Source organism: Pelodiscus sinensis, chromosome 7 (assembly GCF_052426305.1).
Source record: "Pelodiscus sinensis isolate ZL-2025 chromosome 7, ASM5242630v1, whole genome shotgun sequence".
Taxonomy (NCBI): domain Eukaryota; kingdom Metazoa; phylum Chordata; order Testudines; family Trionychidae; genus Pelodiscus; species Pelodiscus sinensis.
This window is the reverse complement of record NC_143058.1, coordinates 54,400,455-54,425,762: the sequence shown is the minus strand read 5'-3', so window position 1 is coordinate 54,425,762 and position 25,308 is coordinate 54,400,455. Positions and strand designations below refer to the sequence as shown.

At 43.0% G+C, this 25,308-nt stretch overlaps 1 protein-coding gene across 3 annotated transcripts in view; it reads left to right on the top strand.

Moving 5' to 3' along the window:
* TFPI (tissue factor pathway inhibitor) overlaps positions 1–21,383 on the top strand; it is a 59,670-nt gene extending 38,287 nt beyond the window's left edge. Inside the window, exons 4-8 of one of the 3 annotated variants that reach the window (XM_089779792.1) lie at positions 471–509; positions 8,607–8,783; positions 11,049–11,144; positions 16,699–16,881; positions 21,016–21,383. In XM_089779792.1, the coding sequence (XP_089635918.1) occupies positions 471–509; positions 8,607–8,783; positions 11,049–11,144; positions 16,699–16,881; positions 21,016–21,122 (602 nt within the window). In that variant the 3' untranslated portion in view covers positions 21,123–21,383. Of the gene's footprint in view, positions 1–470; positions 510–8,606; positions 8,784–11,048; positions 11,145–11,862; positions 12,087–16,698; positions 16,882–21,015 lie in introns of those variants that run through there. The other 2 variants (XM_006114816.5, XM_089779791.1) reach the window with 2 other exon arrangements.
* Positions 21,384–25,308: the final 3,925 nt, after the last annotated feature.

Here is a 25,308-nt window from a genome sequence, read left to right as displayed (position 1 = left end):
CTAATCACGAAACAATGTTAATCGAGACATCTTTAAGTGAGGAATTCCTGAATGTGCGATGTTGGTTGCCTGGTATAAATGAGCCACTGGCTGGCAATGGCATCTAAAGAATTCTGTCTATTAAATCTGTGGTGTGCAGAGTTAGCTGACATTGGGCAAAATCTTCACTCTATTGAAGTCAATGGGAGTTTTGCCACTGTCTTTAAAAGGGCCGGGAATCTTCCCTGATGTACTTCACATGTCACAGTAACAGAGATATAACAGACCTTTTCCATGTTCCTGGAGCTGAAACCCATGTTAGCAAAAGTATAAAACATTTGCAATGTAGATAAGTGCTAGGGATGGTGAAATAGTCAGGTTCTTCCACATTTTGCCTAATTTGGGCTTTGGCAAAATGCCATTGTCTCATTCTACACACAACCCTTTTGCTATTAATTTTTAATAACTTCGTATTTTTCTTTCTATTGCAGAATCCCCAGTGAAGAAAAAACATGGAAGATTTAAAAAAGGTAATTGTGATGTTATAATTCCTTAGCAGTGTCTTATTTAGAGACAATAGGGAATGACATTTTTAGGCATCTCTAAAAATGATCTGTGCTCCACAATACCTTCTGATATCAGAATCAAGACTCATAGGACTAGAAGGGACCTCAAGAGATCATCAAGTCCAGCCCCCTATATTCATGGCAGAGCTAAGCATTATCTAGATCGGGGTGGGCAAGACAGCCTCCACTGGCCGGATCCGGCCCACCAAGCCAGTTGATCCAGCCTGCAGCCACCCTGCCACTCTCTTACCCCCAGGCCAATCGAGTTCTGGGGACAGGGAAGTGCACAAAGTCTTCTCCCCTCAGAACTAATGGGAGCCACCCATTAGTTTTAAACCAGCTGATAGTTCTCTCTAGCAGCTGTGCACCCCTGGCAGGGTAGGGGGCAAAATTTCACACATTCTCCTGCCCCCATCCCCTGATTGGCCAGGGATGGGGGGAACCTGCAAAGTCTCCTCCTGCCACTAGGTGTGTGTGGCACCTAGAGGTTACCATGTGCTGTTCAAAACAGCTGGTTATTCTCTCCAGGTGTCGGAGGAAGGGGGCAATGACTTCATGTGCTCACCAAATCCCAGGCCAACCAGGGTCTGTGGATGGGGGAGCACAAGAAGTCTTCTGGCTCCGTCCCTACTGCCTGAGGCCCCGCCCCTTCCGGGGCATACCAGGGTCACTTCAGAAATTTGTGATGTGGCTCCCCTTTAAAAATTATTGCTGACCCCAATCTAGACCATTCAGATGTTTATCTGACCTGCTCTTAAAAATCTCCAGTGATGAGCAATTTATTCCAGTGGTTAAGCACACTGACCATTAGGAAATTTTTCTAATGTTCACCCTAAACCTTCCTTGCTGCAGTTTAAGCCCATTGTTTGTTGTCCTCTTGTCTGAAGTTAAGCACAATTTTTCTCCTTCATCCTTATGAAAACCTTTTATGTGCTTGAAAGATGGTTATCATATCCCTTCTTAGTTTTCTCTTCTCTAGACTAAACAAACCTATCGTTTTTTTAATCTTCCCTCATAGCTCATGTTTTCTAGACCTTTAATCATTTTTATTGCTCATCTCTGGGTTTTTTTTCCAATTTGTCCAAATTTTCCTGAAATGTTGTGTCCAGAACTAGACACAATAATCCAATAGATGCACAATTATCACAGAATAGAGTGGAAGAATTACTGCTTTTGTTTTACAACATTCCTGCTAATTCATTCCAGAATGATGTTCACCTTTTTACAGTAGCATCATTCATATTTAGCTTGTGATCCACTATGACCCCCAGATTTCTTTCCATAGTTTTCCTCCTTTGGCATTTCCCATTTTGTATGTCAGCAACTGATTGTTCCTTCCTAAGTAGAGTACCTTACATTTGTCCTTTTTGAATTTCATCCTATTTACCTTGAACTTTTCTCCAGATTGTCCAGATCATTGTGAATCCCATCCTCTAAAGCACTTGTGAACCCTCCCAGCATAGTATTATCTACAAACATTCAAGTGTACTTGAAAATACTGAGCAGCTTCAGGCTTAAATGATGTCATTGTTACAAGCTGGGGACTGACTACCTAAGTATCAGTTCTGCAGAAAAGGACCTGGGGATTACAGTAGATGAGAAGATGGATATGAGTCAACAGTGTGCCCTTGTAGCCAGCAAGGCTAATGGCATATTATGTTGCATTAGGAGGAGCATTGCTAGCAGATCTAGAGAAGTGATTATTCCCCTTCATTTGCCTCTGGTGAGGCCACATCTGTATTGTGTCCAGTTCTGGGCCTCCCACTATAGAAAGGATGTGGACACATTGGAAAGGGTCCAGTGGAGAGCAACCAAAATGATTAGAGGGCTGGAGCACATGATCTATGAGGAGAGGCTGAGGGATTTGGGTTTGTTTAGTCTGCAGAAGAGAGAAGTGAGGGGGGATTTGATAGCAGCCTTCAACTTCCTGAAGGGAGATTCCAAAGAGGATGGAGAAAGGCTGTTCTCAGTAGTGACAGATGGCAGAACAAGGAGCAATGGTCTCAAGTTACAGTGGGGGAGGTCTAGGTTGGATATTAGGAAAAACTATTTCACTAGGAGGATGGTGAAGCACTGGAATGGGTTACCTAGGGAGGTGGTGGAATCTCCATCCCTGGAGATTTTTAAGTCTTGGCTTGACAAAGCCCTGGGTGGGTTGATTTAGTTGGGATTGGTCCTGCTTTGAGCAAGGGGCTGGACTTAATGACCTCCTGAGGTCTCTCCCAGCTCTATGATTCTATGTGAGTTCACTATTCTTCTTCCACTGTGTCCACTGAGATGACAAGTATATTAAATTCAGAGAGGAGACCGTGATCATGTTTTTGCCTTTCCCAGGATGCTAAAATTATTCTACCATTCAAGAACTTCCTCTGCCAGTGAGTGAGTTAGTGAGCTGGCAATTATAGTTTGTTTGGCCTATATGCTTGGTATTATTATTTGTATAGTCAGGAATAAAAAGGATTTTGTATTTGCATATTCAAACCATTCTGATTTCAGATAAAAAAACAACCATTGAACAGTAGCAAAGCTGCTAAGGGGGCATTTGTCCTTGGGCTCAGTGATTTAAAAGGACCTGGGGCTCCAGGCCACTGCTACCTTAGCAAGATCCAGGTGGCACTGAGGGCTGGCTGGGGGAGGCTACCCACTAGCTACCCCCTGCTGCCCAAGGCCCCACCCCTTCCAGAGATCTCAAAGGTGCCCTTCTCCTCCCCAACACACACACATACATAGCCCAGGTCCTGGCAAAGTCTGTCACCAGCCCTGTACAGTAGTGACTTAGCAATACGGTTTAGCTGAGTTGACTAACACCATTAACACTCAGAGCTCTTCTGCCATTGCCCCAGGAGTATAAAATTTGTCTTCACTGTGATCTTGAATATACTCTTTAATCTGTGATAAAGGGAGATCCCAAAAGTAATAAAAAACCCTGTCATTGTTGCCTATCCACTTGACTTCAAACATACCACTGCAGTCTGAGGGCTTTGTGGTCTGTAACAGCCAAATACTCCCCACCTCCCAAGTTTCATGGAAGTCAGTGTTTTACATTGCTAGTAAATTCTCTTGCTCTGCTTACCTGCTCTTCTTCCTCACATGCATATGCTTACACACACCATTCTTCTTCGGGATGAAGGTGGGGCTATTTCAGAGTGGATTTTACTCCATTCAGCGATGGCACATTTAGAAGTATATTTTGTACTAAACTACTCTCATTTTTATGTTTGTAAATTAATAGTTGGGATTTTTTCAGGCTAATTATTCTTCAAAATATCTAAACAATATATAATATAGTTTTGAAAAGGGGACTTGGTTTTATGTCATGGATTACTTCAAGTTGACTTTCCACAGATGCTGCAGAACTTTGGCAATATTTCTGATAGTCTAAACATCATTTCCATGTTTTCCATGATGGAACAGCAAATGCTCTGCAGAACTCAGCTGTTGTAGCTAATCATCAACAGTATTAAATGTTGACTATTTCTGTACTAATATACTCTTGGATATAAGTCTCCAGGAAAGGACAGGGCTCCTCAGATGCACAATAATAGCATTCGCGTATGTCACTGCATTCAAGATTGCATCACCTTATCTTTCATAACCCCTAGTCTTGAAAGGTTTATGCCAGCTGTACAAATTAGCTCTGAGTGAAAACTCAGTGTACTCAATTTCATCACAAGAGCACATTTTCATATCACCTTTAAGTTTTCTAACAAGCAGGGCAGTTGTTTAAGCAACAGGAATTATTTTCCAATTTCTCTCTAACTCTTTTTATTCAGTTAGCACTGGTGATTTTTTGTTCTGTCATGATCTGGTTACCCTGCTGGAATTCTGTGCCACTGCACAATACAGAGTTTGCACAGCATTAATGTTTCCTGCAAAATCTTATTTTTTTCTACAGAATTTGTGATTTTTTTCCCAGCAGCACTCCTGCCAATGTGTGACACAGGCAGTTGAGGCTTCTGCTATCAACAGGAGCTGTAATTACATGTGTTACTTTGACCAATAAAATATGCATATTTTTCAGAATTTTAAAATATTGTGCACCGAATGTTTAATATTTTGGCACAAAATTCCCCCCCGGGATTAGTTGTGTAGCATTTGGTGAAGGACTCTTCCCTTCTGCTGGGCTTATTGTCTAAGCTAGGGCTGGGCAAAATATGGCCCGCAAGCCGAATCTGGCCCACCAAGCCACTGGATCCAGCCCATGGACTCCCCTGCAGGGACCCTCAGGCGCATACAGCTGCTGCAGGTTAAAACACAGCTTTCTGCTCTGCAGGGAGGGGGAGGCTTTGTGCGATCTCCCTACCCCCAACCCAATCCTCACCTCCTATTGACCAGAAACAACTGGACAGTAATAACTGACCTCAGCCAATATCTCAGTTGCTAATGGCTGGAAATAGCCAGCCAGTCAGAGATGAGAGATTGGCCTGAGATACTGGGGCAGTGCAAGCCTCTTCCCCAACCTGGAGTGGAGAGTCACATGGAGGGAGCAGCTTGTTTTTTCAAGTGGGCTGGGGCTGCAACAGGCAGGAATCCCAGCCCGCTTTGGGGGTGCTGCAGCCTGCTGGCCAGGAGACACTTAGGTAAACTCCTCCCAGACAGCACCTACCTCTGACACCCCAACCCCTTCTGCACCTCAACTCCTTCCTGCAAATCACCATCCAAACCCTCTGCACCCCCTGCCCCTGGTGACTACTCCCTCCCAGACCCTGTACCTCCTCCCACACCCCTCCCTCAGGCCAGAATCCTCTCCTGCACCCACACTCCCTCCCTTATCCTACACCCTAAACCCCTGACTGAGATCACAACCCCCTCCTCTACCCAAACACCCTCTCAGACCCCTCACTATCTCCTGCATCCCAATCCCTTACACCATGCACCCTGCTGCACCCAACCTCCAACTTAGACCCTGCACAGAAAAGTGCAGCCCTTGACCGCTTTCCAAAATCTTGGAGTGGCCCCCCACCAAAAATAATTGCCCAGCCCTGGTCTAAGCCCTGGTCTATACTAGGGAGTTATTTCAAAATAATTTCCCTTATTTCAAAATAACAAGCAGAGCATCCATACTATGGAAAGCAGGAGTTGTTATTTTGAAACAACTAGCCCCTTATTTCAAAATTATGGGCTTAGTAGGGTGCGTCTACACTACATCCAAAGCTTGAAATAAACTACACAATTTGAGCTACACAAATTGAATAGCTTATTTTGACATGTCTACCTGGCATGTCAGAATGATTCAAAAACACAATTATATTTCATTTCCAGTCCTGATTTTGTTTCTTAACTTCAGTTAGAGAAAAAATTAAATAAAATGAATATCTATACTTTGAGGCTATGTCATACGTTAAAAAAAACCAAGGACTGTTTTGCCTTTCCCTTTACTGCCATAGCCTAAAATGATGGGTCTTTAGAGCTCTTTATTAATCTTGTATGAGTCTAGTATGGTTTTCCTTGGAAAGTTCCTAATTCAGTTCAGTTCAGTTTTTCAGTTCCTAGTTCAGTTTTCAGTATTACTAACTACTGTATGAACTGACATTCAAAGGTGATGTTAAAACAGCTGCTTCTCACTCCTTGTACAACAGTTCAATTTCTGAAACAAAATATGCTGATTTTTTCCATGCCATAAAATTATGTCCCTTTTTCCGTTCTATTTTGTGCAACGAGGAGTAACAGTTAATCCAAGGGAAGGGTTTTTTTTCGGAATACCGCGTCTACACGCAGCAAGTTAATTCGGACTAGTGGATTTTTAAAATGGCGACCAGATGCTAATATGCTAATCAAGCATGAGATATTTAAATCCTGCGCTTCATTAGCAACTTTGGTATGCTACATTTGCATCCCTAGTTCAGACTAGGTAGCAAGTGTAGACATACCATAACTCCCACTAATCTTGACTTGATGCATTTACCAAGAAGTGAATAATATGTAATAAGATTCAAATAAGGTAAGGAAGACATAATTCTTTCTTTGATTCAAAGAGTCAGTTTTCTTTATAAGAACATCTGTCATTTGGTCTCAGAGGAGTAGCTGTGTCAATCTATAACTTTAAAAACAAGAAGTAGTGCTGTGTACACTAACGGGAAAAGGCAACTTAAGATACACAACTCCAGGTACGTTAATTATGAAGATGGAATCAATGTATCTTAAAACACATTTTCGCACTGTAATACAGCGGGAGGTCGACTGGACTACGAGTGCCGGACTGGACTACGGGGATGCCCTCTCAGTTTGAATAAGTGGGTCCTCACTAGAACCATTAAATCAAATCCCGGAAATCGACTGCAGCATCATTGATCTTCTCTGTAGAGTACACATGGCCTTATGTTATGTCTACACCACATGCTTCTTGCACAAGAAGCCTTTTGCACAAGAGTTATTGAGCAAAATCTTCTTGCGCAAGAGCACATCCATACCTCAAAGCACATCACAAAAGCAATGTGCTTTTGCGCAAGAAAGCTTCCACACTTCATGGATGCTCTTGCACAAGAAAGCTCTGATGGCCAGTCACAGAATTGCCATCAGAGCACCTGTGCTTTTTCCCCATAGGGGTTTCTTATACAAGAAACCCTTCTGGAGCATCCACACTTGCCTTTTTTCATAAGAACTCTTGCGCAAAAGGGAACCATGCCTCGTAAAAGGAGGTTTACCTACAGCAGAAAAAGCTCTCTCTTCTGCCATTTTACTCTTGATTTCCTTGAGCAAAAGCGCATTTGAGGTGTGGACTCTCCACAGGTTTTTGCGCAAAAACCTTGCAGTGTAGAAGTAGCCTTAGAGAATAACAAAAATATACATAGTATATAAGCTTTTGTGGGCAAAACTCACTTCTTCAGATGAGCCAGACTAAAGAAGTGGGTTTTGTGCATGAAAGCTCATAATGCTATATATATTTTTGTTCATCTCTAAGGTGCCACAAGACTACTTATTATCTGTCATTTGGTCATCAAATCTTGTGTTTCAGGTCACAGAAATAATTCACAGTAACTGGAGCTTTGGGCTACGTCTACACTGGCCCCTTTTCCGGAAGGGGCATGTAAATTTCACGAGTCGTCGTAGGGAAATCCGCGGGGATTTAAATATCCCCCGCCGCATTTAAATAAAAATGTCCGCCGCTTTTAAAAAAGCCGGAAAAGAGCGTCTAGACTGGCCCCGATCCTCCGGAAAAAGTGCCCTTTTCCGGAGGCTCTTATTCTTACTTTGAAGTAGGAATAAGAGCCTCCGGAAAAGGGCACTTTTTCCGGAGGATCGGGGCCAGTCTAGACGCTCTTTTCCGGCTTTTTTAAAAGCCGGAAAAAAGCGGCGGACATTTTTATTTAAATGCCGCGGGGGATATTTAAATCCCCCGCGGATTTCCCTACGACGACTCGTGAAATTTACATGCCCCTTCCGGAAAAGGGGCCAGTGTAGACGTAGCCTTGTAGTATAATCAGTGAGGAGTGGGCAATCAAAATTATTTTACTGTCATGCACTGGAGCGTTGGATATTTGTTATTTTTTTTACTCCATCTGAAGTCCCAGGCCTCTCATAAAAATCTCCTAGGGTATGTCTACACTACCCCGCTAGTTCGAACCAGCGGGGTAATATATGCATACCGAACTTGCAAATGAAGCCCGGGATTTGAATTTCCCAGGCTTCATTAGCATAAAGCCGGCGCCGCCATTTTTAAAAGCCGGCTAGTGCGAACCCCGTGCCGCGCGGCTACACGCGGCACGGGCTAGATAGTTTGAACTACGTAGCCATTCCGAACTATCTGTACTCCTCGTGGAACGAGGAACGAGGAGTACAGATAGTTCGGAATGGCTACGTAGTTCGAACTATCTAGCCCGTGCCGCGTGTAGCCGCGTGGCACGAGGTTCACACTAGCCGGCTTTTAAAAATGGCGGCGCCGGCTTTATGCTAATGAAGCCCGGGAAATTCAAATCCCGGGCTTCATTAGCAAGTTCGGTATGCATACATTACCCCGCTATTTCGAACTAGCGGGGTAGTGTAGACATACCCCTAGTACTTTTCTAGTTTCGGTCCTAGAAAATGTCACTTTTTTTCTTCCATAATCATTATTTTCAACAGGAAAGCCTGACTTCTGTTTTTTGGAGCAAGACCCTGGAATCTGCCGTGGCTATATTTCCAGATATTTCTATAACAAAGAGTCACAGCAGTGTGAAATGTTCAAGTATGGTGGGTGCCTGGGAAATCAGAACAACTTTAAGGCCTTGGAGGAATGCCAGATTGCCTGCCAGGAGAATTGTAAGTGTGGTGGTGTTGTCCTCATTTTTATTTGAATTTTTTTATGAAGAATGCACTGGTTTTAAGGCTGTTTGTGGGGGGGGGGGGGTGGAGAAAGCGGTGATTATAATGCAAATTAAGGACCCGGATTCTGCAATAAGTGCTTCATCATGCAAATGCATTTCGCCATGAACAATTAAACATTTTTAAATAGCATAAAGGTAGCTATTTGACACTGCATAAGTCCAATGAATATTGCAGAATTCCTGCTTCTTTCAGTTGAATGCATGCATATATTTTTTTCTTAAAATTCCAGTAAAAGATTCATTAGTTGTTTGGTTTGCTTAAAAATGTATTGAGAACATTATATTGTTAACAATCTTTTAAATCAAAATTAATGTGCTTGATATTACATTCCTAGTGCATGTACAACTTTTATTGATCAAATGTCCATTCTCTGATGCCTTAAATAAGAGTAAGTTTTTAACAGGATATAAAATACGAAAGATTGTTCAAGAGAAAAAATAAAGGGCCATGTGAGATGAATTGGCTTAGCTCCACTGATTTCAGCAGAGCTTTTCCCAGCTGATGATCAGACCCCATAGGGTGTACTTTTGGGAAAAAGATTATTGGCCTTTTTTTGCTGTTGGATGCATCATACCTTTTTCCACTAAGACTCACCATTGTGGGCAACATTTTAAACTTTGTGGGGTTAGAAGATAATTTTTGTCTAGACACATCTGAAGAAAATATTGTCAAGAGCTGCTGAAGTAAAAAAGTCCAGGACTACTAATAATCAGATCGTGGCCATGCCAGAAGATGAGGCAATGTGATGTTTTTTGAAGAAAATGGCCTTTCTACATTGCAGTTACTCACACACTTTCTACAATCCAGGTGAAGAAAATATAATCACTCAACAACATAGTCTGATGTTTCTATAACACTTGTTTACATTCACATATATTTATCTTTAATCCAAACCACTGAATTAAGTTTTTATATAGTAAGCAATTGCAACTCCTAAGTAAAGACAAGATCCAACACCAGCTGTGTTTTGCCCAGTTTCCCTGCTCTGAGCCACTGTTTCACTTCCAAAGGTCAGTGCATCTTCACCACCAGTTCTCTCTTTTGTCCTCAGTCACAACTCTCCTTTGAGTATCAGTACAGGAGTTGGTTGGCAATTTTTCAATGAACTGATTTTCACTGAAAAATGCTCATTCATCAAAACTCAAACTTTTTGCAAATTCAACTCAAATTTTCCAACTCAAAAAAAAGTTTGAAAACATTATTGAAATGGTCAAAACATTCTATTTTGGCATTTTCTAAATGAAAAATGTTGGTTTTCTTAGTCAGAACATTTTTTTAAATTTTCTAATTGTTAAATAATTTCACTTGCAGTTCAAATGGAGGTGGGGGGGGGAGGGTAATCAAAATCTGCATATAAGTTTTTCTTGACCGGAAATGAAAATATTTTTGTCTGTTCACAAATATTTTTGAGATGTCAACCTTTCATCCTGATTTGAAAACAGAAAAAAATTCAAGCTCTCAAAAATATTCACAGGTTGGAATGTAAAAACAAAACAGTTGTATCTTAGAGGTATAGGAGGACTGATCCCCTCTCAGCTCTTTGAATATTGGACCTGGGGCTCTAGATTACAAAATGGTCAATGGGAGTAACTGACTCCAAGTTATCCTTCCAATCTACTTCCCACTTTTTAGTGCCCCAGAATTCCTCCTGCTGCTAGGCCTCGATGTTCTCTCACTTCCTGCTCGGTCACCTCTCAATCTTCTTCCCAAGTCCTGAACAGTATGAGAAACCCCCCAAAATGTTCCTTTTTAAGATCTCTTAGTATTGACAAAATAAAACTTGTATGTATCCAGATCCGTTCCCAGTATTCCCTGCCAGTGTAACTCCCATGGTTCTTCTGTGCTACAAGTCTTAAAATGCTTCATTTCTGGACTGAATCTAAATAACGTCATATGAATGGTTTATAAGGATACATATTAGGAAGGTGTTTTATATGGGCAGCAACTAGAATGTTGGCAATGTAACAACAGCAATAATTAATTTCTGTTCAGATCTTTTCAGCGAACAAAGTGGCCCCAGGCTAGCATTTGTACCAATACCACATGATAAAAATATGAGGGGGTATTGAAGGAAATTTGTTTTTATCATTAATAATCCCACACTTGGCATAAGTCAAATCAGTATTAGTCACTTGCTAGTTTCAAGGTCTAGGCTGTCCAGATATCCCCTTACACACTATTTCTCTATTTGCCTTTCAGTAAATACACTGCAATTTGACAATCATGAAGAACTCCCCATCATGAGGAACCATAGCTTTCCAGTTGCAAATCCCAGTGAGATTTCAAGGCTTTTTAGTAAGAATTTCCTTTTGAATTTGCATGGGTAAAACAATTGGAGATGGCAATTACTCTAAAAGTGAGAGGAAAAGTAAATATCATCAATAGACAAACAGACATTAAGAAATACTAGGCTGCAAAACATGAATTATTGGTATGTTATTTGTGTGGCAGAGGCTGAACAGTTTTCTTCTATAATTATTATGTGACATATGTAATTACCATAGGAAAGATTAAATTCAGTTACTGTGTGGTGACAGAGCAGGAGGAAGTGGGTAAATGTGTGCTATCCTACCTTAGTTTTTCCCACATAGCAAGAGTTTCTTGGCTCCCCCTCTTCCAGCCCGTCCACCCCCATGCCAAAGGAGTTCTGTGCTGTTGATTTTCAGCTGGATTACAGAACCTTGAACCATCTGGATGGCTGAAGAGGGGGCATAACCGATTTCAAAATTTAGCCAATAAGATTCTTGAACCTGATTCTGAGGTACACTAATACCATTTTACACCCCTTTGGTTAGGAGGCATAAGTAACCTGGGTGTAAATTACATTTGTATCCATTTCAAGGCTGTCAGAGAGATGTAGAGTCAACTCGATGTAAATAAGCCTCAGGCCCTTCAACTTTGACATTAGCTCTGAACCAGTTTCTACAGTTTAGGACTATGCATTAGAGACTGACAGTTTGCCCAGGCTTTGAAAGGTAAATGTGGTTGAGGCATGTCAATTTGTGATCCACAGTTGTACAAGCGGGAACACGCAACAGCTGGGAAAAGACAGATCACTCTCACCAAATCTTTCTGATGGTCTTCTGCACTTGTACTCACATATTCTTCCTGAGATTGGGTGATGGCTAATGCATTCACTAATCCTTCAGTGTTTGACATTGGCTGTGGTATAATGGATGGGAAATGTTCCAGCACTCTTTTCTTAGTGAGATTTTGCTAATAAAGTTTGGATATGCATATGCTTGTGTTGTGTTACATTTCTTGCACGCATTGTGATGATGGACTGAGGATAAGCTTTTGTGACGCTATTTTTGTTATCAGTTTGCAGCATTTGATGCTGAAATAGCAACTTACTATTGCTGAAATAGTTACACTATTGGTAGACAGGACACTTTGGAAGACGCTTTTGCTGAAAAATCTTACATGAGTCTTTTTTTCCTAACTAGAAAGCATAAATACAGAGTCATAATAGCATGTGAATTCCTTGAGAGAGATGTACTAATTATGTGAGTGTGAAAATCTCACACACAACAATTATATGAGAATCAAAGGGCATAATCAGTTACAATTTTTTCTAAAGCATTTTCTATTTGTAAATAAATGGGCATGTTATGGACCCAAAATATCATTCTCTCCAAGGAATCACTGATAGGAAATGTATTGATATGCCATTGACATTTACACTGTTTCAAAGAAAGAAGTATGTTGCTGGTGGTAGAGCAGAAACTGCAGATGTACCAAATAAATAAGCTACTAACTGGATAGCAAACAAACAAAGAAATAAATAAAGCAAGCTACAAATTATACATCTATTGCTATGCTGAAAACTGTATTCTTCTATTTCTAGATGGAACTACCTTTCTTCCCTAAGTGCAAATTTGAAACTTCTTACAGTGTTGTTCACCTACAGTCATCCTGCTGAGAGAAAAAGATTGTTCTAGTCTGATGCTCCCTCTAGGTGTAAATCATAGGAATAACTCTTCTTTACACTGATGGAAAACTAGAAAAAGTGAACCGAGAAATCAAACTTTTCATTTTCTGATGGAACAGAGTTATCTGTGGATAGCAGGGTAGTTGACCAGCAATATTCTCCATGCTTCACCCTGCCATGTAAACATGGTACAGGAATGAAATTCAATTTTCAGCACAATCAGTATGGACATATATAGGTTGTCAATTTCTATTCTTGTTACTAAAAGATTCTCTCCAAACATGGCCGTACCCTCTACAGGGGTAAATTGGCATTTCTACCAGGTTATGCTCCCAGATCTGGTCTGTTGGAGGTAAGATTTGATCATCTGTTATCTTTGTAACTGCTCTGCAATTTAGTGAAGATTATTCTGTTTTCTTTTCCTCGCCAACTGGAAAGCTCAGACTCAAGTTTCAGTATTGCAAAAAAGTAGGCTTCAGGGAACGGTTCAGTGAGATCTCTTAAAAAATTAGATATATGAAAGACAACACAGCAAACATGCATAATGTCACACTTGGCTCTTGGAGCCTATCCGTGGATGGAGGCAGAATGAGTGAGTTGGCTGCTTTTTGCACAGCAGACCAAATAGCCTGTGTCCAGCCTTCAAGTATGGGACCGAGTCACTGTTTATCGCTGATTCTCTTTTCTTTCCTAATTTTCAGCAAATTTCCAAAATTTCCAGGAGGAGCACTCTAGCTTCTGGCTTTCTATCAGGCAGCTGAATGCCTGAGCTATCCAGGGGTCCAGCAGGCAGACTGCCAAGTTGTCAGGGAGCTGGGTAACCCAGATGCCAAGGTCTGGCTTTTGTCAAAAGGCTCAGTGGTACTGGCATGTTCTCATGGAACATTTTATGACATTGTGTCTGCAGTTTCTGATGGGAAGCTGTTGCACTGGAACGCTTTCAGTCCTCTCTGCTCAGAAGCCTTCACGCTGTTCCTTATATGTAAAACAACACAATGGATTCTTTCATTGCCTATTCATGGCCACGTGGTACTGAGCTTCTGCACATTTTATCTGGCAAATAATAAACATAGGAAGTCCAAGTTTCTGAAATTCTCAATGGAAATCAAAAAGCTGCATAAAATAAGGGGTTTGGATGAACAGGAGAATGAGAATACAGATGGTAAAGCCAAAAGTTTGGAGAGTCATAGGGTCCAAGGCCAGAAGAGACCACCTAGACTGATGCCCCACATATCACATGCTGCTGACACCACCCACTACCTGTACACAAAACACAATAGAAAGAATGCCTTCACTTCAGTGGACTTTTAATTAAACTCGTAAGTGCCAACAGAATAATGTTGCAGTTCCATGCATACAATAATTAAATGTATCACAACCAACTAAAGCAGTCAGAGGTGTGTTTGCAGTATGTATACTCACAAGCACGCTAGCCAGCCAGCCTTCCAACATCAGCATGGACTTTATTGCAGGCTTGTGGCCCAAGTAAGTACCCGAGATCCTGGCCCAGTCTGTACCCATCATGCCGAAGCCTGGGCTTCACTGATATTCTTAATACAAATGATGCCTATTGCCTGTTCAACCAGACCAAGCCTAGTTAGGGAGTAAAGGTGGAGTGGGGAAGATGCACATACAGAGTGAAAAGGTGGATTACGTATGTCTAATACTTGTTTTAAAAATGCTTCAGCCTCACCTTAGTGTGGGGACTCTCCCAGGGGTCAGTATATTAAAATAAAAAACCACGAATCATCTTTACGATCGTGGAACAAGAAAACCGCAATAGCACTTACGTCTTTTGACTTTACACTTTCCCTTAATTACTGCCTTCCCGAAGAGTTGCCGTTGTACATAGACGAAGAGTACAGATTTTCAGCAGCTGGCTGCTTCTGTGAAGCTGCCCAAGATGCAGCAGGCATGCAGGCATCCTGGAGATTGTGACTATCCAGATAAATGGTGCTTGGGTTACTACAAATCTTTTATTCACAGAATTCCGGGGACCATGTGCTGTATAATTTTCTAAAAACAGAAAGGATCCTGCCTAATATTCAGATGTCACTTTAAAGAGTGGGTTACATATGCCGAGATTAGACAGCCCTCACTCAGCTGCAAATACTTCATGAGGGGCAAAAAATTTACATAGGAACCTCCATGAGATGGCAGTTGGAGATTTCCAGAGGAAGAGTCCATTATGGAAAAGAAGCATGGGCTTTACAGAGTGTTAGTTGTCTCCCAATCCTTGTGATAAACCCATCTTATTGGGGCACCGCTATGCATGATTATGGTATATTTCCAGTGGGACACTCCCCTTGCACTAACTCCCAGGGCACATTGGTTCTCAGAGTGGCAGCTCCCCATGGCAAGGAGTCTTTCTGGAAGATGAACAAAGCAGGTGAGTAATTTATATTCCAAACTTAAACCCTATGAAATAATGTAACACCCCAATATCATCTGCCCATTGTACTGATATGCCTTTCTTTTGGGTTGTTTCCAGGTACAGAAATTCCCAGGCTAGCATAGGAATATGCTGGTCTTTACTGCTTCCTGAAGCAATATGTGTGTTACAGTTGAGGTCAGGATAAAATTCACTCCTGTTAAAAACTTGCTCAGTTAGACCTGGTCTAAATAAGAAAGTTGCACCCGTTTATTTTTAAACATATGTGATTTTAAAACAATGGTTGGCCCCAAGTAGGCACTCTCGTATTTTGCTTTCAGTGGCTTGTTCAAGATTAATTTAAACTTGTTCCAGATTAACTGTAAAATAAACTGAAATAAACCTAGTTGAATCTGAGATAAGGTGTTCACACAGGAGTTTGCACTCCTGTAACTAAACAAGTTTAAAATCACAGCTCTGGTTAAACCAATGAAGTTTACAGAGGATATCCCTGTCACAGCAGAGCTATTCTCTCCAAGTTTGAACAGTATTGAATATGGGGAGGGGGTGGCCAGACAGAGTTCGGTACAGATTCTCAGTAACTTATTGCTGGTACTTTTCTAATATTCATCTTAAACATTGTCATTGATCAATTGGATATAAAACAGTAGTCTATCCTTCAGAGTTTCAGCCCTCATATTTTCACTTACAGAAACACAGAAAGAAGAAGAGCAATAACAGGACAACAACCTGCTTTGGAACCTTAAAAATGTATCTGCACAATACTAACACCAGATTCCAGAAGCTTCTTTGTTGATTGATGTGCCTACTCTTCCTCAACTCCTTTGTTAGACTGCTAGTCACACTGTCTGCTCATGTGTGGAATTTTCTTTACTGAGCCATTTTCTGACGTTAGGTTTAGCCCTCCACATCAACACAGCCACAGCCCAATTCTGCAAGGTCCTGAGCACCTGGCGCCCTCATTGACTGGAAAGTGTACAGCTTCTCTAAGGAATGGTCACTTCATTAGGTTTAGTAACATTTTGGAGGTACTATTTCAATAGAGTTAAAGATTAAATTACTCCTCTTTTTTTGTACAAGATGTGTCAGTTAAATTGTCTCCCCAGAAATGTTAAATAGAACCTCTTTCAATAATACTAACTGGAAATATGAAGCAATTTGTACTACAGCATATGCTGTGGGCCAAGTCCTGCCTTCAAACGTAAGTGAGGACAGAATTTGCCCAACTGTGTTGTATGATCATGTAATGAAAGATACTAGTCAAATGTATACTGTGCATACAAGGAGCAGAAAGAAAGTTGCTGTAAAACATAACTATGCACCTCCTGGGCTTTGTGTGAATAAAAACCCTTATCTAATATTGCCTTAACTTTCTTTGTTTGGGTTTGCTTGTTTGTTTGATTCTCTTATAACCTTACCTTTGTATATATTTAACCTCTGCTATTTGTGACATTGACTATAAGAAATAAGAAAACAGCAACAAATGCTCACTGGTGCCTCTAACCATGTTTTCTTGATGTTCTTAGAACCTCCACACATCCCTTCTCTCTGCATGACACCTGCAGAACGGGGTCTTTGCAAAGCGGATGAGAAAAGATTCTTCTATAATTACTCAACAAGAAAATGCCATCCATTTAGCTACAGTGGGTGCGGTGGGAATGAAAATAATTTCACCTCCAAAAAATCATGTTTGAAGACCTGTAAAAAAGGTAGGAAATCCATAGCACAAAGGGGGTAAGTTTCTTCTGTCCAGAGCCTGAAAATGCCATGCAAATGTATCTGCTGAAATTTAACAATGACAGGATAATAAAAAAAGTGCTGTGATTTTAGAAAAGCATTACATATCAGCTGTTTTATAATCAATCAAAATATGCCTGTAGTCCAACAAATGTTTAATCAGCTGCTTCATCCATTAAATCCAGCAAATGATTATCTCCCCAGTACAGTATGTTGTAGTGTTACTTGGAATTACATGTGTGCATCGAGAAGAGATGTGACTTTCTTTTAGTAAAGTACGTAACCAAGTGCTTATCTTTGATTCTGTAAGTAGCTCTGTTCCATTGAAGTCAATAAGAAAACTCTCATAATGAAAACTCCTTATTGAATTAGGGCAGTGGTTCTCAAACAGCAGTCTGTGGCTCAAGCTCCCTCCCTCCCCCTCTTCCCTCCACCCACTTTCATCCTCTCTCCCGCTTCCTCCCCACAGCAAGGCGCTGGCACTCCAGCCCACCCCCCACCCTGCAAGGTTGGAGCATCCCTCTGCAGGAGGGAGCGGGGAAAGCCCCAAACCTCCCCCTGGATCCAGCTCGTGGGGAAGAAACGGGGCTAGAAGTGGTTCCGCATGCTGCCACTGCCATTCCCCCTCCCCTGGCTGGGGAAAGAGCAGTGCATCCGCACCATGCCAGGAGGCTTTCCCCACTGCTCCCATTGGCTGAAGTTGCAGACAGTAGGAGCAAAAGGAGGCCGTGCCTGGGACACAGTACCTGGGAGTGGCATGGGGTATGAAAGCAAATAGGTGCCCCCCATCTCCTCATGCGCAGAGCCCGTACCCCCACCTTGCTCCTGCACTTTCCCTTTGGCCAGACACCCCACTACCAGCCTGCTCCTGCACTGCCCCCCACTGAGACCCTGCACCCTCAGCCCATTCCTGCACCCTTCCTCCAGTCAGACACCCAACTCCCAACCGTCTCCTGCACCCTCCCCTTTAGCCACACACTGCACCTTCCCTTGCTCTTTGTCCTCTCCCCCAACCAAACACCCTACGCCCAGCCTGTTCCTGCACCCTACCTCCCACCCAGACCTAACACCCTCATCCCCTCTTGCACCCCATCTCCCACCCAGCTCCTGCATCCTCATCCCTATCCTGTTCACCGGCAGCTCTGTTCCACACACTGAACGAGTCATTTTTGGCCCCACCCCAGAGCCTGGGGGGGGGGGTGGTTCACAAAATCCACTAACCCCAGAACCCCAGACAAGTAAATCCAACCTATGGGAAGCCCTGAACCTCAGTCTTCCCTGTGCCTCACCCTTGCCCCAGGCGGTGGAGCACCAGAGGAGTGAGGTGTCTCAGTTGGGCACAACATCAGTGAGGGTTGGGAGTTTTTGGAGGGGGATCTTTGCTTCTCACTTGTGTGGTCTCCAACTTATTTTTCTGCGGGTCACTGGCTCCCGACCCAAAAAAGGTTTCCCACCCCTGTCATAAATAAAGAAAACATTTAAACCTTTTGTGTTGGACATAAATTAATATTTTACTTTATTTAAAATGAAGTTTGATAAACTAACATGGGAAAGTTAAAACGCTTCATCTGCTTAATAATTTAAATTAATATTTCCTTTCTTGCTGGTTACATTTATCCATTCTCTCTAGCTGCAGCACTAGCAAAATGGCTCAGATGTAATTATGTAATTAATCATGAGTTTCCATTAGCAACTGGTGCTCCACAGGAAGGTTTGCATTGAGCCAGGTGTGTTACAGGCCAAAAAGTTTGAGAACCATTGAATTAGGGTCTTTAGGCCAGATTTTCAAAGGTGTTTTGGCACCTAAAAATGCACTTAGGTGCTTCTGAAAAGTCCACTACTGAAAAGTAACTACTGAACATCCCTCTAGATTCCTCATCTTTAAGAATCTAAATGCCTTTGAAAATATGTCAGTTATAAAATGCAGACATATTTAATTCCCATGTTGTGCCAACAAGCCTCAGCTACGCCATGTAGCAAGTGATCAATTTTGTAAAGTGAACGTGCTTTAGGTTTGCTCATTTGTCACTGAAGGAAAGAAATTATAATAGGAAATCTCAAGGCTCTTATCCAAGTTTATTCTATCTGGGTATGTCTACACTACCCCGCTAGTTCGAACTAGCGGGTAATGTATGCATACCGCACTTGCTAATGAAGCCCAGGATTTGAATTTCCCGGGCTTCATTAGCATAAGCGGGGAGCCGCCATTTTTAAATCCCCGCTGCTTCGAACCCCGTGTAGCGCGGCTACACGGGGCTCGAACTAGGTAGTTCGGACTAGGGTCCTATTCCGAACTACCGTTACTCCTCGTGAAACGAGGTGTACCGGTAGTTCGGAATAGGCACCCTAGTCCGAACTACCTAGTTCGAGCCCCGTGTAGCCGCGCTACATGGGGTTCGAAGCAGCGGGGATTTAAAAATGGCGGCTCCCCGCTTATGCTAATGAAGCCCGGGAAGTTCAAATCCCGGGCTTCATTAGCAAGTGCGGTATGCATACATTACCCTCCTAGTTCGAACTAGGAGGGTAGTGTAGACATACCCTCTCTGTCTTCCCTGCATGAATGGCTTTATAGTCTCAATGAAGCCATCCAAATAGGGAATCGGTGAAACGTAAGTGGTGCAGGGCCTTGTGTTGATCTCTGTACAGCAGGGGTGGGCAATAATTTCTGGCCAGGGGGCAGTCCAAGATTTTGGAAAGTGATCAAGGGCCACACTTTTCTGTGGAGGGTCTAGGATGTATGTTGGGCACAGAAGGGTGCACGGGGTAAGGGACTGGGGTGAGGAATGAGAGGAAGTTTGGGCAAAGGAGGGGGTTGTGACCTGGGTCAGGGAATAGAGGTGTAGGGTCAGGGAGTGGGTGTGGGTGCAGGAGAGGATTCTGGCCTGGGAGAGGGGCACTAGGAGGGGGTGAAAGTCAGGGAGGGAGCTGTGACCTGGGAGAAGGAGAAAAGGGGGTGTAGACTACAGACGGTGTGGGTAGCGACATGGGGCAGGGGAATGGGGTTCAGGGTCTAGGAGGGAGTATGGGTGCAGGGGAGGATTCTGGCTTGGGGGAGAGGTGTAGAAGGGAATACAGGATCTGGGAGGGAGTTGTGACCTGGGGCAGGAGGTGCAGAGGGTTTGGATGGTCACTAGCGGGAGGGAGTTGGGATGAGGGAGCAGCAGGGGTGCCAGAGGCAAGCACTGGCTGGGAGGCGCTTACCTAAGCCAGCAGCCCTACAGTGCCCCCAAAGAAGGCTGGGCTCCCTGCCTGCTGCAACCCCAAATCACTTAAAACTGCAAGCTTCAGACCACACGTGGCTCTCAGCTCTGGGAGGGGGAAGAGACTTGCACTGCTCCCATCCTCCAGGCTAATCTCTCAGCTTTAATTGGCTGGTTGTTTTCAGCCAATAAGAGCTGAGAGATTGGCTGGGGTCCACTCCTATTGGACAGTTGTTTCTGGCCACTAGGAGCTGAGGATTGGGCTGGGAGTGGGGAGATTTCAGGAAGCTTCCCCCTCCCTACAAAGCAGAGAAATGCAGGGACTGAGCTTTAAACCACACAGCTACATGCCTGAGGGTCCTGGAAGGGTAGTCCACAGGCCAGATCCAGTGGCTTGGCAGACTGAATCTGTCCCCCAGGAAATATTTTGCCCAGCCCTGCTGTACAGGGATGAATTTCACCCATTGACATCATTAGAAGTTTCATGTGTGGATCTTATGGCAGAATAGTGCCATTGAGAACCTATCTTACTGCAGAATATTGCAGGTGGTTGTTTTTTTCAAAGGATTGGAGTCATTAGACTCATTCTGCTGTCACTGCTCTGATCCAGCTCCCATTACAGGCAATGAGTCTCTTGCCATTGACTAGAGTGAGCTTCAGATGAAGTCCTCTTATAGTAAATGAGAGGTAATTCCTTTTCAGAGTCAGTGGAGTTACATCAGTGTGTAGTTAAGAGCTGAATCAGGCCTGTGAGTCCAGCTGGTTGCACCCATTTTGCTTTAAGTGACAGCAGTGTAAATCTGTCGTAACTCTAATATGGGAGTACAGAATGTGGCCCTTCTTTGTTTTTCTATGAAACGGATGTCTTATTGATACAGTGTGTAAAATGAATTTGTTTGCCATTAGATTTCAATAAAAAACAAGGACAAAGAGGCTTAATCAAAATCAAGCGAAGAAGAACAAAACAGCCAGTGAAGCTGGTGGAAGACGAAATTATCATTGAAAGGATATAACCTCTGCTTTTTTGAAAAAAAGAGAAATGTGAACAACTCTACTATCTTTCATCTGTGAACAAAAGCATAACTGCTGCATCCTTATTGTACTGATCATTATTGGGCTGCTCTTCTATTTTGTTTTGTATTCCTCAGTCCTGTTTGCTAAGCATTTAATTTTTCTCTGATAAACTTCATTAAAAATGCAGTTTGACAATATACACTCAAGGCTACGTCTAGACTGGCCCCTAATTCCAGAAAAGTCATGCAAAGCAGGTAAGTCAGAATAGGGAAATCCGCGGTATCCCCCGCGGGATTTAAATAAACATGTCCGCCGCTTTTTTTCCGGCTTGGGGAAAAGCCGGAAAAAAGCGTCTAGACTGGCGCGATCCTCCGGAATAAAGCCCTTTTCTGGAGGATCTCTTATTCTTGAAAGTAGGAATAAGAGATCCTCCAGAAAAGGGCTTTATTCCGGAGGATCGCGCCAGTCTAGACGCTTTTTTCCGGCTTTTCCCCAAGCCGGAAAAAAAGCGGCGGACATGTTTATTTAAATCCCGCGGGGGGATACCGCGGATTTCCCTATTCTGACTTACCTTCTTTGCATGACTTTTCTGGAATTAGGGGCCAGTCTAGACGTAGCCTCACTAATTGAGAAAAAGCAGGGAAGAAAAGACTGTGAGGCTACGTCTACGCTGGCATGATCTTGCACAAAAACTCTTTAGTACAAGAGTTCTTGCATTAAAGTAGTTGTGTGAGAGAGCGTCTACACTGGCATGTGCTTTTGAGCAAGAGATGTCCTTTTGCGCAAGAGCATCCGTGCCTGTGCAGACACACTCTTGTGCAAGAAAGCTCTGATGGCCATTTTAACCATAGCGGCTTCTTGCGCAAGAAATTCATGTTACTTGTCTACACTGGCCTCTTGCGCAAGAACAGTTGCGCAAAAGAGCTTATTCCTGAGCGGGAGCATCATAGTTCTTGCGTAAGAAGCCTTGATTTCATACAGTAGAATGTCAGTTTACTTGCACAAGAACACACGGCCAGTGTAGACAGGCAGCAAGTTTTTGCGCAAGAGCGGCTGCTTTGGCGCAAGATTGCGCCAGTGTAGACACAGCCTGGGTGTATATCTGAGGCACAATAACTCAAAAATCAGGCAAGCCATACTTAGTCTGTTGTATTGTCCTCTTTGTCTTTCTCTGGAAACTATCATCTTGAAAGGAAGTATAATAATTCGTGTGATACAGAAGCATGAATAGTTCATTCATGGTCAAAGGATTATTGGGTTTGATTCTGATCTCATACATCATAAACTGTGTATATCAGGTCTTAAGGGCACATCTATACTTACCGGAAGATCGATACTCCAGAGGTTGATCTTCTAGTGTTCAATTTAGGGGGTCTAGTATAGACCCCCTAAATTAAACACTGAGGGCAGCTCCCACCAGCATCCAGTACTCCTTCTTTTGCGAGGAGAAAGGAAGCCAGTGGGAATGTTTGCTCCTGTCAGCCTCCACAGTGTGGACTCTGCCAAGGCTCGGCTTAAGGTAAGCCGACTCCAGCTACGCATTTTATGAAGCTAGAGTGTTGTACTTTAAGCTGACCTGCCTGGTCTAATGCAGACCTGGCCCTGGAGTCCATGGATTCATACTGTTATAAAATGGGTATAAGATCAGAATTAGTACCACTAAGACCACAAAGAACATTCAAGTTATAAACATGTGGAGAAATGTCACTGTGGGTCTTCACAAAGCCCTATGAATATCACAGACACCAAGCTCCACAGAGGAAGACGTCAAGCCTCACCTTGTTGTAAGAGTGGAGGCATGACTCGCAAGGTAATAAATAGTTCCCAATAAAGCTTTGTCTTTTTGAAAACAAAACTAAAAATTGTACATAAGTTGATCAAAAATGCAATAGATGCTGAATAGGATCAGGTTGGGTTTCATTTTGTTTTTTGTGTTTTTTTTTTTAAAATGAGCCATATGTTTGTGTTCAATATAATGTCTGTATGTCACGTGGCATTAAAAGCTTTGCATATATAAAAACTAGAAGAATTATTGGTGTTGCCCGGGACTGGCCCGGGAGTATGTGAGCGGGACAGCACTCCCACTGGTGCTCCCTGGGCCCAGTCCAGGGATGGGGAGCCAGCCCAGAGTTGGTAGGGGGCTGGGAATTGTGGTCAAGCCTTGCACCAGAACTCCTTGGGCCAAGGGGGGGCCTCACAGACCTGTCCCTGCTGGCGCTGCCTGCGCATGACTCAAGGGTGAAGAGAGGGGCACTCCAGGCTGGCTCCCACAGCTGTGCTGAGCAGCCTGGTGGTGCTGGATGGCAGGCTGAAGTTCCTGGGGCATGGTAATGGAGTCAGTGGGACTTCCCACCCCTGGTCTGGCACTGGGGCTGAGGGCCGGAGGGGAGAGGGATTTGAGATACGGAGTCACTTACCTGGGCTAGTGGCTGGCAAGATGGCAAGCCTCATCCTCATCTGGCCATTCACTTCCTGGTCACACACACAGGATAGCTGTCCCACACACTTGCTGCCCCAAGTGGTTACTATGCAGTATCACAGCCCTCTGATCAGTCCCCTCCCTTTCCATGTTATGGAAAACAATCAAATTCCAGCCACATCCTGCTTTTCTGGCACAAGCAAACCCTGAAATTCTTTAAGTTAGGATCAGAGGAAGCTGAATACCAAATTTGATGGTCCTAGCTGTTACCGTTTAGGAGGAATTCTTGAACAAACAGACTCACATACGGATGGACAGATTCACAGACAAAAAGGCACACAAATCTCTAAAATGTATATATAGATGAGCTGGTTTTCCAAATATTTATCTTTAATTTATATGGCCCTAGTTGCATGATATATGAGCTCCTCCCACTCCTAAATGTATCTTTCCTAATGATAACTCTGCGAAATTGCTTTTATCCCTGTTTTACAGAGAGGGAACTGAAACAGAGAGAAACTAAAGACCATGTCTTTACAGTTATTCTAGTGCCTAACAATGCAAATATGACCTTGGAAACATCCCATTAGGTGTCTATCTGCTTCTTTTGGTACTTAAATACCTGGCCGTATGTGACTGCTGGTTCAAGTCACACAGAAAATAATTGCAGAAGAGGGAACTGAACCCCTGTCTACTACATACACGGTTACTACTGGAGCCTGAGAACCATTCTTCTGTCTGGTAGGAATAGTCTGAGTGATTTCAGGAACCGGTGCTTGTCTTACTGTTTGTCAACTGCTGCATTTTGTGCTATTGCCTGCTTTGAAAAATGCTAGTAGGACTGAAATATTCCCTGGAAAATATGAAACCTTATTCTTGTCTCTTATATAAAACCCTGTGAGGACCTAAGAATCACTAACTAGTCAAAATCAATCGTCTCATTTCTCCGCATGTGTAATTTGTTTTATGGTCCTAATGGGTCTGATTCTGATTTCACTTACTTCAGGTCAAAGCTGATGTCACTAACTGCATAACTTGCCCTAGCAATTAGGTTATGGATGCACGCCTCAGTCCTAGAAGCAAGTTAGGATCTTTGGATGAAAGATTCAGTAAAAGAGTTACTTTTTAATTTTAACATACACTGGAAAAATCAGATGAAAATACATTAAATCAAACCTAGAATGAGAAACAGATTCAGTATTATATAAGGAAGTTTAGCAATAAACTCTGTAGATTATGAACTGCATTGGATTGGAGCACATCACTATATTAGACAAATGGGCAAGTTAGTAATGATAAGTGGAGTCAGACCGCTTGAGTTTGCACAGTTACTCAGGCTAAATGCCCACTGATTTTAACTGTATGTATCAGAACTGTCTTGTTCAATCGCTGTAATATAGTGATATGCACAATAGCAGGAGACAGAATCTTAGTTTTTCATTTCTTCTGCAAATGAGGGCCTCCAGCAGCGCTGTGACCCCCACCCTCCTCTCAGCATTCTGAGCTGTTAGCTTCATACTAGCTCACAGGAAAAACTGCCCCTGCTGAATTGCCAGGACCACTTCCTGTAGCATCTTTCTCTGTCTTGGAGTGCTCCCACCCAAGCACTATTTGTCAGCCATCAGAATCCTGCACAGTGTGTGAGATCATCAGAGATATCATCCTGAAGCTGTATGCTAAGCTCAAAAATGTAATTTTCCCCGTAGCTGGGCCTGGTTCTCATTTATACTGTAGGCCAGGGGTCTCCAAACTTTTCAGCCCGAGGG